General features: G+C 42.8%; 1 protein-coding gene across 1 annotated transcript; it reads left to right on the top strand.

Annotated features, from left to right (window-relative positions):
• The first annotated feature begins 2,612 nt into the window (after window positions 1-2,612).
• Window positions 2,613-4,927, top strand: FOXC1 (forkhead box C1). Its single transcript, XM_083188029.1, has one exon. The coding sequence runs from the start codon at window positions 2,948-2,950 to the stop codon at window positions 4,430-4,432; it is 1,485 nt and encodes a 494-aa protein (XP_083044155.1). The 5' UTR covers window positions 2,613-2,947; the 3' UTR covers window positions 4,433-4,927.
• Window positions 4,928-15,329: the final 10,402 nt, after the last annotated feature.

The following is a 15,329-nucleotide window of genomic DNA, read 5'->3' on the forward strand; positions in this document are numbered from 1 at the left end:
GCAGTCTGCAGACCCTTCACCCTGAGCCTGTCATTACCAGGCTGCCCCCTGCCCAGGCTGTTACCCCACAGGGGGGTCTCCTGCCTTAATCTCCATAAAATTGCACGCAGGTGAGAATGGAGGTAATGCGGCCAAATGGGACCTGACACATTCCTTCCAGCCTGTAGCAGGCTGCTATTAGATGAAAAGAAGGACGTGTGAGAGCCATGATGTACACAGTGCCCAAACCCCCACACTCTGCCGCCGCCGCCGGATTTTAATGAGATGTTCTGGGATAAGGATACTAGTAAGGACTTTACAGCGATTCCCTATTTCTAATAAACGTATTAAAGGGTCTGCGATGCCACATGTTAGACTGAGACCCTTGTGCATATGTCTATTAAAGCTTCATCAATATAAGCATGTAAATATCTAGTGCAGATGTAAATAGGTAGGTGGCGTTGTGACTCAGGCAGGCCGTGGGTATGCCGATCACTAGTGTTCCGGACTGATCCGAAGATGGATTGTTACCAGGTCTCAGGGTGACTGTGCCAGGCAGCCTGGTGTTACTTAGGGAATGAGGGCCCTTCCCAGGCTCGGCCACCCAGCTGTCTACAAGGGTGGTGGAGGTTGGTATGGTAGTTGGTTGACTCATTTTTTACTTATTACACTGAGTAACACCACCACATGTTTATCTACACCCATATACATAGCCCTGGTATAGGTAGGGTGTGTAGGTAGTCCATACATTACTGCCTAGTCCGTGTGCTCTGCCTTACTCACACATCTGTAGCACTGGGAATCATAGTACTGATTTAGCAGAGAGACGTCATTAACGCTGAGTAGGACTTGCTGTATTCTGGGACATATACCATATAGGTGCATCCCCTATAGATACACACACACATATATATATATATATATATATATATATATATATATATATATATATATATATATATATATATATATATATCAGGAATAGGCGGCACTCACGGATTTTTCAAATCCCTGAACTCTGAACATGCAATAAAGTTTGCATTTTTTTCACTGAAAAATCCGTCAGTGCCGCCTATTCCTGATACCTACATTTGGGCTGCAAAGTCTAGCAAGGAAGGCACCGGGTAAGAAAATTATTTGGAAGCTATTTATATATAGCAGTACGGCCGGCATTTACTCTGTACGGTGCCTGTCCTGGTGAGGATGTAACAGGAAAAGAAAGACTAGCACTCCTGGGTCCTAGTTCCTGGGAGAACCAACCATGATTGGAATACAAGTTTTCACTAAGACCCAGGAGTGCTAGTCTTTCTTTTCCTGTGTGTGTGTGTGTGTGTGTGTGTGTGTGTGTGTGTGTGTGTGTGTGTGTGTGTGTGTGTGTATATAATATATATATATATATACCTCCCTATAGCGGCACTCTCTATGTATTCCCCATAATATGTACTGCACTCCCTATAGCTGCACTCTCAGTGTATTCCCATATGATGTCCTGTACTCCCCATATTATGTACTGCACTCTCAGTGTATTCCCCATATGATGTACTGTACTCCCTATAACTGCACTCTCTGTGTATTCCCCATATGATGTACTGCACTCCCTATAGCTGCACTCTCAGTGTATTCCCATATGATGTACTGTGCTCCCTATAACTGCACTCTCTGTGTATTGCCCATATGATGAACTGCACTCCCTATAGCTGCACTCTCAGTGTATTCCCATATGATGTCCTGTGCTCCCTATAACTGCACTCTCTGTGTATTCCCCATATGATGAACTGCACTCCCTATAGCTGCACTCTCTGTGTATTCCCCATATGATGTACTGCACTCCTTATAGCTGCACTCTGTGTATTCCCCATATTATGTCCTGCATTTCCTATATAGCTGCACTCTCTGTGTATTCCCCATATTATGTACTGTACTCCCTATAGCTGCACTCTGTGTATTCCCCATATTATGTACTGTACTCCCTATAGCTGCACTCTCAGTGTATTCCCCATATTATGTACTGTATTCCCTATAGCTGCACTCTCTGTGTATTCCCCCTATTATGTACTGTACTCCCTATAGCTGCACTCTCTGTGTATTCCCCCTATTATGTACTGTACTCCCTATAGCTGCACTCTCTGTCTATTCCCCATATGATGTACTGTACTCCCTATACCTATAGCTGCACTCTCTGTCTATTCCCCATATTATGTACTGTACTCCCTATAGCTGCACTCGGTGTATTTCCCATATTATGTACTGTACTCCCTATAGCTGCACTCTCTGTCTATTCCCCATATGATGTACTGTACTCCCTATATGCAGCTGTCCTCCGTACACACGCAGTGTCTATGTGGATGTGAGGTCTGTATAGGTAGATGCCTTCCTGGCTGCGATCTCCCTGCACAGAGGCGGCTGCCGGGGGCCGGTGTGTGAGGGCAGGGGGCTGCTGCTGCTGGGAGGATCCTGGGAGACGAGCAGGGTGTGTGGTCAGTGCTGGGACCCAGCTGCTGCTGCTGCTGCTGCTGCTGCCCCCGGTGTCTGTGTCTCTGTGTATTTTCCACTCACAGCCCTTGTCCCGGCGTGTGATTGGCGGAGAGCCGGGGTGGGCGGGGCCAGGCAGAGCCCGGTATAGAAGTCCCAGCCCGCTGACTGATGCTCAAAGTGCAGAACTTTCCCCATGTTCCCCCAGCCCGGGAGAGACTGAGCGCCCGCACCCCGACACCCGCACAGGCTGCCGCAGGGAGGCCGGGAGCGGGGAGCTGTATGCCGGTGACCGGGAGAGGAGAGGAGAGAGCATCCCGGTGCTGTCCCGGAGAGCGGAGGTGTGAGCGAGCCGCCCTGTGACCCCCGGGCCTGGGACATTACACACTGCGGACACTGCATGACCCTGCTGGCACCACCCTGACCCCAGCTCACCCTCCTGTCACCCGTCTGTGTGCCCGGGCGGGAGGCTGGCCGGCGCGGAGGCTGCACAAGCATGCAGGCGCGATACTCCGTCTCCAGCCCGAACTCCCTGGGCGTCGTGCCCTACCTCGGGGGGGAGCAGAGCTACTACAGGGCGGCGGCGGCGGCGGCAGCAGCCGGAGGGGGCTACACCGGCATGCCGGCCCCTATGAGCATGTACTCGCACCCGGCCCATGAACAGTACCAGGCCGGCATGGCCAGAGCCTATGGGCCGTACACCCCGCAGCCCCAGCCCAAGGACATGGTGAAGCCCCCGTACAGCTACATCGCCCTCATCACCATGGCCATCCAGAACGCCCCGGACAAGAAGATCACCCTGAATGGCATCTACCAGTTCATCATGGAGAGGTTCCCCTTCTACCGGGACAACAAGCAGGGCTGGCAGAACAGCATCCGCCACAACCTCTCCCTCAATGAGTGCTTCGTCAAGGTGCCCCGGGACGACAAGAAGCCGGGGAAGGGCAGCTACTGGACCCTGGACCCGGACTCCTACAACATGTTTGAGAACGGCAGCTTCCTGCGGCGGCGGCGGAGGTTCAAGAAGAAGGATGTGGTGAAGGACGGGGCCAAGGAGGAGAAGGAGCGGCTGCTGAAGGACCATCACCCTGCCCAGGCCCCGGCCGGCCAGCAGCGCCAGTCCCAGGGGGAGCAGGACAGCAGCTCCCAGCCCGTCCGCATCCAGGACATAAAGACTGAGAACGGCGCCCCCTCTCCCCCGCAGCCCATGTCACCTGCCCTCAGCGCCGTGCCCAAGATAGAGAGCCCCGACAGCAGCAGCAGCATGTCCAGCGGCAGCCCGCACAGCATCCCGTCCGGCAGGTCCATGAGCATGGAGACAGCAGAATCCCACCACCAGCAGCAGCAACAGCAGCAGCAGCACCACAGCCAGGGCTTCAGCGTGGACAACATCATGACCTCCCTCAGGGGGTCCCCGCAGGGCTCTGGCGAGCTGGCCACCAGTCTGATCGCTTCCTCCAGGACGGGGATCGCCCCATCCCTCTCTCTGAGCTACTCTCCGGGCCAGGGCTCCATCTACAGCTCGCCATGCAGCCAGAGCAGCAGTGGTGCCGGCTCTGCAGGAACCTATCACTGTAACATGCAAGCCATGAGCCTGTACTCTGGGGACAGGTCTGGACACTTGACCCCAGCCAACACACCGGCCGCCACCACAGTGGAAGAGACACTGCCCGACTACACCACCACCACCACCTCCGCTCTGAGCCACGGCAGCCTGAGCTCTGGCCAGGAGCACCCTCACCAGGGCAGACTCCCCTCATGGTACTTGAATCAGTCGGGGGATTTGGGCCATTTGGCTGGGACCACCTACCCGGGACAGCAGCAGAACTTCCACTCTGTGCGGGAGATGTTTGAGTCCCAGAGAATTGGCTTGAACAGTTCCCCTGTGAACGGTAACAGCAGCTGTCAAATGTCTTTTCCCTCCAGTCAGTCTCTGTACCGCACATCAGGGGCATTTGTGTATGACTGCAGCAAGTTCTGACCATAGAGCAAGCACCACCTGACACTAACAACCTATGTCACTAATAAACGGGGGGATAATAGTTACCAAAAGCCGAATTATCTCTCCCCACCTTCCAAAGGCGAAACCAAACCAAAAAACCCTAATTCGTTTGTATAAAGACTCCCAGATTTGTCAGGTTTGTACGGGGACAACGTACGTTCCTGCTGTTCCCAGAAATAGTTTTGTAAGGTATCATATTTTCATATGTTAAATAGCATATATATATGGCAAGCTTTTATTGAACTTGTTCTCAGATGTAAATTGCAATATAGTAATTTATTTTTAAATGTGTACATGGATATGAGGACCAAACCAGACAGTGTTGTCCATCAGCTTTGTTTGAACATTTGAGTTTCCAGTACAAAAAAGGGAATTGTACCCCATCTATTGTATCGGTTTGTTTTCTTCTGTTGAAAATACTCTGAAGGCATAGTAGCATTGTTTGATTCCTAATAAATGACCATTCTAATTGAATGATAACTACGCCTGATAATTTATGCATGATACAATTCGACTCCTATGAATGCCAAATATTAGCCATAATTCAGAAAAGTGCATGGAAATCAATTAATGATTCAATAGAGGGGGCGTTATGCATATATATATATATATATATATAATTTGGGATATGTGACTGTAAAGTTCTTCCACTAATACAATTTGTACTGTTGATACTAATTAGTACTTTTCCAAATTAATTTAACTTAAGACAATATCTCGACTCGTGTATGTATATATATATATATATATATATATATATATATATATATATATATATATATATATATATATATATATTTCTGTGTAGTGGTAGGAAAGATACTATCTCCTGTGATTTGTGAGGTACAGCTCAGGCTTTGTTTGAAGAAGATGTACGTGTTGATACATTTTACTGCTTTTACATGAAAAACTACATCTTCAGCCTACCCCTTGTCAGGTAGGGTATTCCAGATAGCGCTAACCTTAATTTACAAGGTAAAATCCCGAGGCAGTATACATCCCCTCCTCCTCCTGCACTGATAAATCAGGCAGCAGTAAATTCATTAGTTTCCAGTGATCCTCCCTGTCAATCAGTATTTGAAAGATGATTAGTTGATTGCAGATATCTAGGCCTCGGCGGACTCCTTAGATAACGCACTAAGCAATCTCGCTCTCTTATCTAAAAATGGGGCACTTAGGGGTAATTATTATTGCTCCTTGTCAAAGCTGATCGTTAAAGGTTTATTGCTAATAAATTAATTCTATTTTTTATAAGGATCTACTGCTAAAATCATCCTGTTTGAGATGTCAAATATTTTTGTTACAACACAAACCGTATTGATCGATGCTTTATTTATTTTACTTTATTCTATACTTTTATTTGACGCCCGATATGTTTTTCTGTGTTTATTTGTGCCGTAAAAGAAGTTAAATATTTATATAAAAATGAATGGATGCTATTTGTATAATAATTATAGTAATACTTTTAATAAACTGTTTGTATTTACAGATTAGTCTGGCACGATCTCTGCACAGAGTTGTATGATGTTGGTGCTGTTGCATGCTGCATGTTTTCACGTGAGACAATTGGTTGGCGTTTATAGTGTATGACAGTGTGTGAGCAGACTGCACATTACCAGGCCAAGCTAATATTTCAGCTGCAGATAGAAGTCACCAGAATAGATTCAATCTTTCAATGAGATTTCTCAGGTGAAAAAAATCCTGTAAATTACATTTTCTTCTGTGATTGGCTTTTAAAGCTTTTTTTTATTGTCACTCTTGTGTGCTTTCTAAATTGTGTTGATTTAAGATTATATATATATATATATATATATATATATATATATATATATATATATATATATATATAAAATCTTTAAATCATTTTTGTTTTAGCAGAAATTTATGGAAGACATCGAAGTTGATCTGGTTGAATAGTTAAGAAAGGAACTGTGATTAGGGATTCCGATTTTCTCTTTGGTCCCAGTTTATATGGGGGTAATGCAGCGTCACTGTGACTACCGTGTTGTCAGTCTATTTGTAAATAACCAGATTAGTAGATTCGTTTTCATTTTACAACTACATATCCTGGCTTTTAGCTACTGCAAAATAGAAGATGTTCCAGATTTTCTCGTGTCCACGTTCTCTGCTGTTGTCCGTTGCTTAAATAATAGAATTATCTGATATATTTGTACAGTACTAATTGAATCTATTAAATAATAAATTGGCCCCGGCTCTCATAATTAAAAATGTATATTTACGTGTCCCCAAAAGGCCTAAAGTGTCTCATGGGAGAAAATATTGTTTTATTCAATTCTTTGCAGTGGCTGAATGACCAGGATAAGTCAGTACAGACATCCAAACCCCCTTATTTTCCCAGATCCTTCACTTCAGTGATTTTAGATAGATAGATAGATAGATAGATAGATAGATAGATAGATAGATAGATAGATAGATATAGTGCATAATAAGAATAAAACAGAGTGAACAGTGCTAAGAAGTACCAGGGGAATATGTACTAAGGGGGTAACTATAAACATTGCATGGACAGGAAGGAATGGTAGATAGATAGATAGATAGATAGATAGATAGATAGATAGATAGATGAGGGTAATGTAAGTGCAATCAGTCGAATTAATGCCTATTGTGTGCAGATCCTGGTGGCTGTAATGATTGGGGTGGTTACTGCTTATTGTGTATGACTGGCAGTGCACAGCTTTGTGGTTCCATCCGCAGCCTCTGGATAGCTCTCATCATTCAGCGGTATGGGATGTTCTGTGTGTGAAACAGGCAAGACAAACATCAGAGGAGCATGACTAATTATATCCAAATAACACACTGCGCTGGGCGGATGCGGATGATACTTTTATCAAGGGGTGGTCAATTACCCTGACAGATAGCAGCTAACAATGGGTATATGTAGAAGTGCAACCCACAGTCGAGTATGCTTTTGCTCTGTACTTACTCCAAGTTCAATAGTGTGTGTGTGTGTGTGTGTGTGTGTGTGTGTGTGTGTGTGTGTGTGTGTGTGTGTGTGTGTGTGTGTGTGTGTGTGTGTGTGTGTGTGTGTGTGTGTGTGTGTGTGTGTGTGTGTGTGTGTGTGTGTGTGTTATATTACTATATATTCATTCATCGTATTTGTTACATAACGAATCATTATGTATAGAAAGGATAAGACAGTGTATTTCACGTATCAGAAGATAATATATATTTGTAAGCCTATGTAGAGAGCCCTAGAGTTGATCTGATCCATTGTATGTGAGCAGAACAGCCAGGTTTATATGTTACTAATACAGGCGTGTCAGAAGTGTTCATGTATGTGCATGCGGCCATGTAATCCTCGCTGCTAGATCCTCTGATTTATAGCCACCTTCACTCATAGATGTCTCTACAGCCTGACACTTCTTTTACCCTGGGATGGAGACTACAGAAGTCAGAGAGGATGGTCCGGTCACTTGTGTTTCCATTATTAACGATATATTCGGCTCTTTAAAGTTCCATCTAACAATCAACAAATACTACAATCTGTCCACTGAATTGTACATGTTACACAATGGAATGTACACAGTATAGTATTCTGAAGAATATCTAGCGCTAACTAGTGTATATGAAATGTCAATAATGACATGTATGAATCCAGCAGTTGTGTGAATGTCTGTCTGCAGATCCCAAATGACCAGGCGCTGTGCTCCATACAGTAGGTGTTCCTAGGCAGAGTTATTGCTGGAGCTACAGGAGTCACAGCCTCCCCTTGTTGCAGTATGGATTGCTATGTACTGTATCTGGGGCACTGTAAATAACGTGTCTTAGCGAGATCTTATGCGTGCACAGCAGTGTTTTACGACTTGATTGTCTGGCACAGATTCGCCAGGCTTCCTGCACATACAGTATGTCAGATCCGTTTATTATTAGAATATCTGAACGTTTATTAGCTTAATTTTAGCATGACTCATAATTTCAGTTAGTTTACAGGAACCACAGCTTTATATCAATGTTATGCTGAATCATAACAATTGCACTAGTGTGTGTGTGTGTGTGTGTGTGTGTGTGTGTGTGTGTGTGTGTGTGTGTGTGTGTGTGTGTGTGTGTGTGTGTGTGTATATAGGGGCAGTACGGATGCTGCCATGGTTTGCATTGCTGCCTCACAGCGCTGAGGTCATGGGTTTGATTCCCACCATGGCCCTAACTGTGCAGAGTTTGTATATTCTCCCCGTACTTGCGTGGGTTTCCTCCGGGTACTCCGGTTTCCTCCCACAATCCAAAAATATACTAGTACTACTGGTAGGCTAATTGGCTTCCAACAAATTAACCCTAGAATGTCTCTGTGTGCGTGTACATGTGGTAGGGAATATAGATTGTAAACTCCACTGGGGCCGGGACTGATGTGAATGTTCAACTATTCTCTGTAAAGCGCTGCGGAATATGTATGTGCTATATAAGAAACTGTTAATAAATAATATCTATTATCCTATAACTATGTGGGCAATGTAAGTGAGTTTCTGTTATTGCCCCTACTGTCCCTAGTAATGGAGTGCTAGATCTTGGTTCCGTTTGCTGCTATGTCCCCTCTGTAACATGTACAATTCGGTGAGTGCGTGTCTATGCATCTAGGCCTCTACTTGTAATTATGATCAGGCTCATAAATCCATTCACTTCATTCCACAGCTATAAACAAATGTCGCGTTAGTCCAAGATTGATGGGGTCCTGGTCAGGAAGGAATAAAATTCAATCACGGGCTGGGAATTATTTTTCAGGGCAAAGGAAGACGAGAGGCAGACGGGGGTCAGACAGGGGAGAGGATGTCACATTCTACAGCAACACTGGCAGCAATAGCTAGACGTCTGAGTGGAGGTGACACAAAACAAGAGGAGTGCGCACTAAGCACTCCAGTGAGTGCAAGAGAGTGGTCGGGTCAGCTTTCACTTTATGTCGTTTTCGAAAACCTGTCCATGGTCTGAACAAATGGCTAATTATTATAGCAGGACCACAGTGCAACTCGTTTAGGTTCATTTGATTTAATGTGTGTATGTATATACAGAGAGAGAGATGCAGGACACTTTCATATTTATGTGTTATTACCAAATCTTTGTTTTATTACGGTCTTCTTTCCAATTGTAAGGTTACAGATCGTCAAAAGAGGTGGGAGGGCCCTGCTCGCAAGCTTACAATATATGTAAGCTTTATTATATATATATATATATATATATATATATATATATATATATATATAATTAATCACCATACATTGAAGCCAAACATGTTAACTTACTTTTACAAAGGGGTCAGTGACCTGTAGATTGGAAATTAAAAACCAATGAAATCTGAATGGGCTGTGTACTGAATAAATATGTATTAATTCGTTATAATAAATATATATATATATATATGTCTTGTACTCCACCCTTCTAATTAAATGCCCGGAGACGACCTGAAGATCGGCAGAATATATATATATATATATATATATATATATATATATATATATATATACACATACATACATACATACATACATACACACACACAATAATACAGGCTTTGTGTGTTATGTTTTTATTGTTTCTCACATAAAATATTTTATTTAGACCAACTGAATAACACGTAAGGCTCTAGAGAGGAAGCCGACAGTGAACACATTACACGTTGTATATAAACCCAGGTGAGAAAAGATTCCAATTCATTAACGAATTTACAGCACAATCATTGTATGTATTTTACAGAAAATAATCTAGTGGGTAATAGCCTATTTGGGATAACAAACACACACACACACACACATATATATATATATATATATATATATATATATATATATATATATATATATATATATATATATATATCTGTAGGATTGTGCTCTGTGGAAGGCGGTCAAACCCCGAAAGCTTTAATACACATCCGTTATTTTGATGTATTTTGCCTCTGGAGGGCCAATTCTTTTGGAGTTGTGTGTGTGTGTATGTGTGTGTGCATGTGTGTGTGTGTATATATATATATATATATATATATATATATATATATATATATATATATATATATTAGCAGCCAGATATGTTCCGGTATGTGTGGCCTAGTGTGTGTGTGTATGTATGTATGTATGTATGTATGTATGTATGTATGTATATTTACGATCCCTCTGGTTTAATTTTTTCTGTTTTTTTTTCTTCAGAGATTATCATTACAATGAGCCGTACACCGAATTTAGCAGACACTATATAACTCTTCCATTAGGTGTAATGTATTTCTATCCATGCTTGTTTTAGCAATGTGTCGCAGTGTACCTTCCAATAACAAACCTGTGCCATGTCACTGTATGAATCACCTGCTCTCACTTCGCTCAGTGCCAGCCAATATTTACTTGCATGCTGATACTTTCCTCTTACAGACAATACCAAAGGTGTCAATAGCAGAATAAAACACAGTCTGCTGCTAATTGATGCTTACTGAATTATTCCTAATTACATTCCTGCCCTAGTAACCTATTTTTGTTTGCAAACTGTATAGTATCACACATTGGCACTGCAGGGAGGTGTATTCCTGTAGCCTGCGCACAAGTCATTAGAATTTATATAGCTGCATTATTTTAAACCCGACTTCAACCTATGAAGAAGTGGGTTTAAAGTACAGAGCTCCTATTGTATATCACACGTCTGCAGCTGAGAAGTGAAGTACACTGGCTGGTTTCTGTGCCACCAGTCATACAGCACCTCAACTAATTGTATTATTACACTGAACATACTACTCTGTTTTACCTTACACAGCATTCTGCATGAAGCTGTGTAACAAATGATGTGTTATTTAATCATTCTGCACGAATGTAACGCATATTCTGTCCAAGACACAATCCATATGTTTGTCACAACCGAAGTCATTTATATTACATCAAATTAAACAAAATATCCCCGATTTGAGGTTTATTGTGCGGTTACGTCCAGTATGTAGGGAAGGGATAGTGATGATTTGGTGAGTGGGTGAGTGGGTCCTGGGCTTTATAGGAAAACTACTGTGGGGTCTGTGCTTGTCCAAACAGAGCATTGCTTTCACTATAGAGACTGCAGGGGATTACGTCGCCATTCACTCCAGTCACATTCATTCTTGTTATGACTATTTTAAAGCGATCATCCGGCAGTCAAATGTTCTTTTATGGGGGGATTGTGGGTGACAGATAGACAAAATGCTATCGATGCTCTGTGTCAGTGACACTACATGGGGAGAACTTAAGGTGCGTACACACTTCCAGATCTTCTCTGATCTATCTGGTGGGAACAAAAACCTGGAAATGTATGGGAGCAACTGACAATCAAAAAATTGTTTCCAAACACTTGAAAACCGACAGTGATCAGTCACAAATTATTTAATCGTCCTGATATAACACATTTATCAAAGCATATTTTTTTCTGTTTTCCTGCATTTGGGTGGACATTTTTGATTGTCATATGCTCCCATACATTTCCAGGTTTTGGTTCCCACCAGATAGATCAGAGAGAAAATCTGTACGTGTGTACACACCTATAGATAGATAGTTAGATAGATAGATAGATAGATAGATAGATAGATAGATAGATAGATAGATAATTGTCGCTGAAGTTCTATGTGCTGCACTGTTGTACAGCTCTCTGTGATCTGCTTGCCCAGTACCCTGAGCAGTAATGAAGATACAGGCATGTTACTTGCAATGAATTATTGCTGCACATTTGTGCCCTTTCCGCAGCCTCCTGCACTGACAAGTTATAGAAGGTGGAGGAGGAGAGATTGCCTGCAGATACATTAGCTACTAATAACTCTTGTATTCCTACACTAAACTTAGAGAAGTACATCTCGCTACTACACAGCTAAAGAATGTCATACAAGGTAACATCACATCCAAACGTGTTCCACCTTTCCTGCAGCCCTCAGATCATTCCCAGACAGACAGACAGACAGACAGACAGACAGACAGGCAGGCAGGCAGGCAGGCAGGCAGGCAGGCGTATCAGCGCATTCCCGGCGCACACTATGTAATAATTCAGATTATATTTATCAAATAGCAATTCGAGAGTGGAACGAATATTTAGTATTTTGTAGTTAAAATATGTTATCCAAGATCCTGCAGACTAAACCAAAACTGAGCGATCTAGGTTATTGATGCCAGTAGTTTTCATCGTAGTGTTGGTAAATGCATCCATGGCTGGGTGCTGATAGATGGGGGTATTCTCAGCTGTAATGTGCCGCTGATCCCCCTGTCAGTGACCATTGCTTGGCTTATCCTGTGAGTTATTGATGTGCAGTGGGAAGGTGCTGACACCTTGTGTTACTGCCTCTGTCTATCACTGGCCATTCCTGTAGTCTGCAGCGTGCCAGCTCTGTTGTCTGGGGGGATTCAATGAGCTGGTATTATTATTATTATTATTATTATTATTATTATTTTGAGGATTACATGGTCACTTTAATATTTTCAGAATATCTACAGAACGTTCCAACGATTTAACCCTTTTGAACCTGAAATAATACTATTAGATTTATTTAGAAGTATCTCTGAAAAATGTGAATGAAATGTGTATGTGTGTGTGTGTGTGTGTGTGTGTGTGTGTGTGTGTGTTTGTATTTCAGTTGCAAGAATAACTCATTGTAGATTGCTAAAGGATTTTCAGCGCCTCCAACATGTTCTGCACATGGGGCACATTCGCCTGCACTGCGCTAAATGATACCAGGCTGTGATGATAGACGGGCGCTTCTCCTTCCTCTTCCTCAGATCGGCCTCTAAATCATCATCCTGACAATCATATGGATGTCTCTGTTGCTGTAAATATTTAGCAAGCGGTTGTTCCTTTGTTTCCAGTCCAAAACTCACCGCATGCAAATTGTTGCAATGAAGTTTAGCAACTAAACAAGTGTATATAAGGAGTGTAAACATGCCAGGGAGGAGATCGCTAGCGCGATGTTACTGTCCAGACAGCATACACATACCGCACGGTAGACCAGCATACAGTCTTGGATATGCAGGAGGGTGAATGCATAGTCGCCCCTGATACATGGTTTCATTTGACATGACGAAATTTAGATCGGTTTAAATTGAAATGAATACTCCCACAATAAAATATAGAATTTTACATATTGATTATTTACTTAAACGTATTTCTCGATCATGTTGGATTCTATATTTAATAGCAAGCCTATGGCCGTGTGTTATTTGTAAGCCAATCAGCAGCTGAAAGTGGCATGGGGCGATGTTAGAGGGCAGGAGGGGGTAAGCAGAGGGCTGGGTAGGTGCAGTGAGGGACTGTGTGCACCTGTAGGCAGTGGGAGTAGGACACAGTGCTGTGTGGCTGGCTCTGTAGGTACAGGCTCATCTGCTTTCCATTAGCAGCAAACTACTCCTGACCCAGCGTCCTCCAACACTTTCAGCAAGGTGTCCTCTAAGGACACACTCTCCGCCGGCCAGGTGTTCCCCATCTCAGGCCAGAACCCAGAATTTCCACTGCACCTCTGCCTCACTGCCATACAAAGAGCTCTCTCTTCTAGCAGACTGCTCAGAGACAGCCCCCACATCTCAGAGACAGCCCCCACAGCTCAGAGACACTCATTCCAGCAAAACATATTCCCTTGTCTAAATGATTGCGAGCTCTGGGTCTCCCCAAGTCTTTATTAGATTTTAGGTATGGTTTCTGTGGTTCCCACCGGGATAGACACTATATAGCCCTGTACGACTGGTCATTCTTATACCTGTAGTTCCAAAAGCATGGAAATAGTATATGGTAAAATGAAGAACGTACTGTATAAAATAATGACGTTTATTTCAGGCACAGGTTTATATAAAAGTAACACATGCTCCCATGGTGGTTAGATTCCTTCATACAAGAAACTGACATTGCTGCAGTCACAATACACTTTATGTAGGGAATAAATCACTTTGCTGAATCCGTCATCATGTGACTAATGCATATTCTGTCTCTTACAAGTGTCTGTCCATCCTATGCTGCAAATAGTTCTGTAATGCTGAACCAGGAATCGTGCAGGATGCCAAATAAAACACTTCATCTGTCTATGCTGTAGCTTAGAAGCTGTAATTGTTTTATTTTATTTTTATAAATGAACTACACACACACACACACACACACACACACACACACACACACACATATATATTAATGTAATTAATTTGTATGTATATTAAATCTAGTAATTATACAACAGGACTTTAGCTGTACTAGGTTTTTTTTTTGCCCATTACTGAGCTTCAAGTATGAAAACCTTGAATGGGATTTAAGAGGAGAAAACTTGATGGAAGATGCTAGACTGAAGTATGGTCTCTTAATGACCTCTGCATAACCCAGGCAGTTGGCAAAGAAGTCTTGATCAACATTTACGAACCTTACAGTTTGTAGGTATAGTCTTTCTAGTCTCTGCCATCTTTTCAACTGCCTCAGGATCCTGTGCCTAATTATAGAAATGAGAAACAGGAAAGGCATATATGAATGGCACTATTCTGAAAGCAATGGGGCCTGGGTATAGAGACGTTTTTGTCACCAACTCCTACACTGAACTGAGCTACTACTTTCAAGCCAACTTCAAACCTCCCGGCGCACACATTTTTCACATAATCACATTTTCAAAAGAGGTTTTTCAGCGATTAAGTTGCAATATTGAATTTTGCATAACCGTGAGTGTATAAAATACAGTGTAAGTCAGTGTCAGACAAAACACATTTCTATTGTTGAAGGACAACAGCTGGAGTGGTGGGATATGTTGGGATGTACTAGCATTCATTTATATAGCACCGACATAATAGACAGTGCTTTGCAGAACATGGTTTATTGCAGTGGTTTCCAAACTTTTATTCATCACGTCACCCTAGAATATCTGATTTTTTTTTTTTTAACAGCACCCCTAGGCCACAAGTTTCTTATGGAGAAATTA

Source organism: Crinia signifera, chromosome 5 (genome assembly GCF_055691185.1).
Source record: "Crinia signifera chromosome 5, ASM5569118v1, whole genome shotgun sequence".
Classification (NCBI taxonomy): Eukaryota; Metazoa; Chordata; class Amphibia; order Anura; family Myobatrachidae; genus Crinia; species Crinia signifera.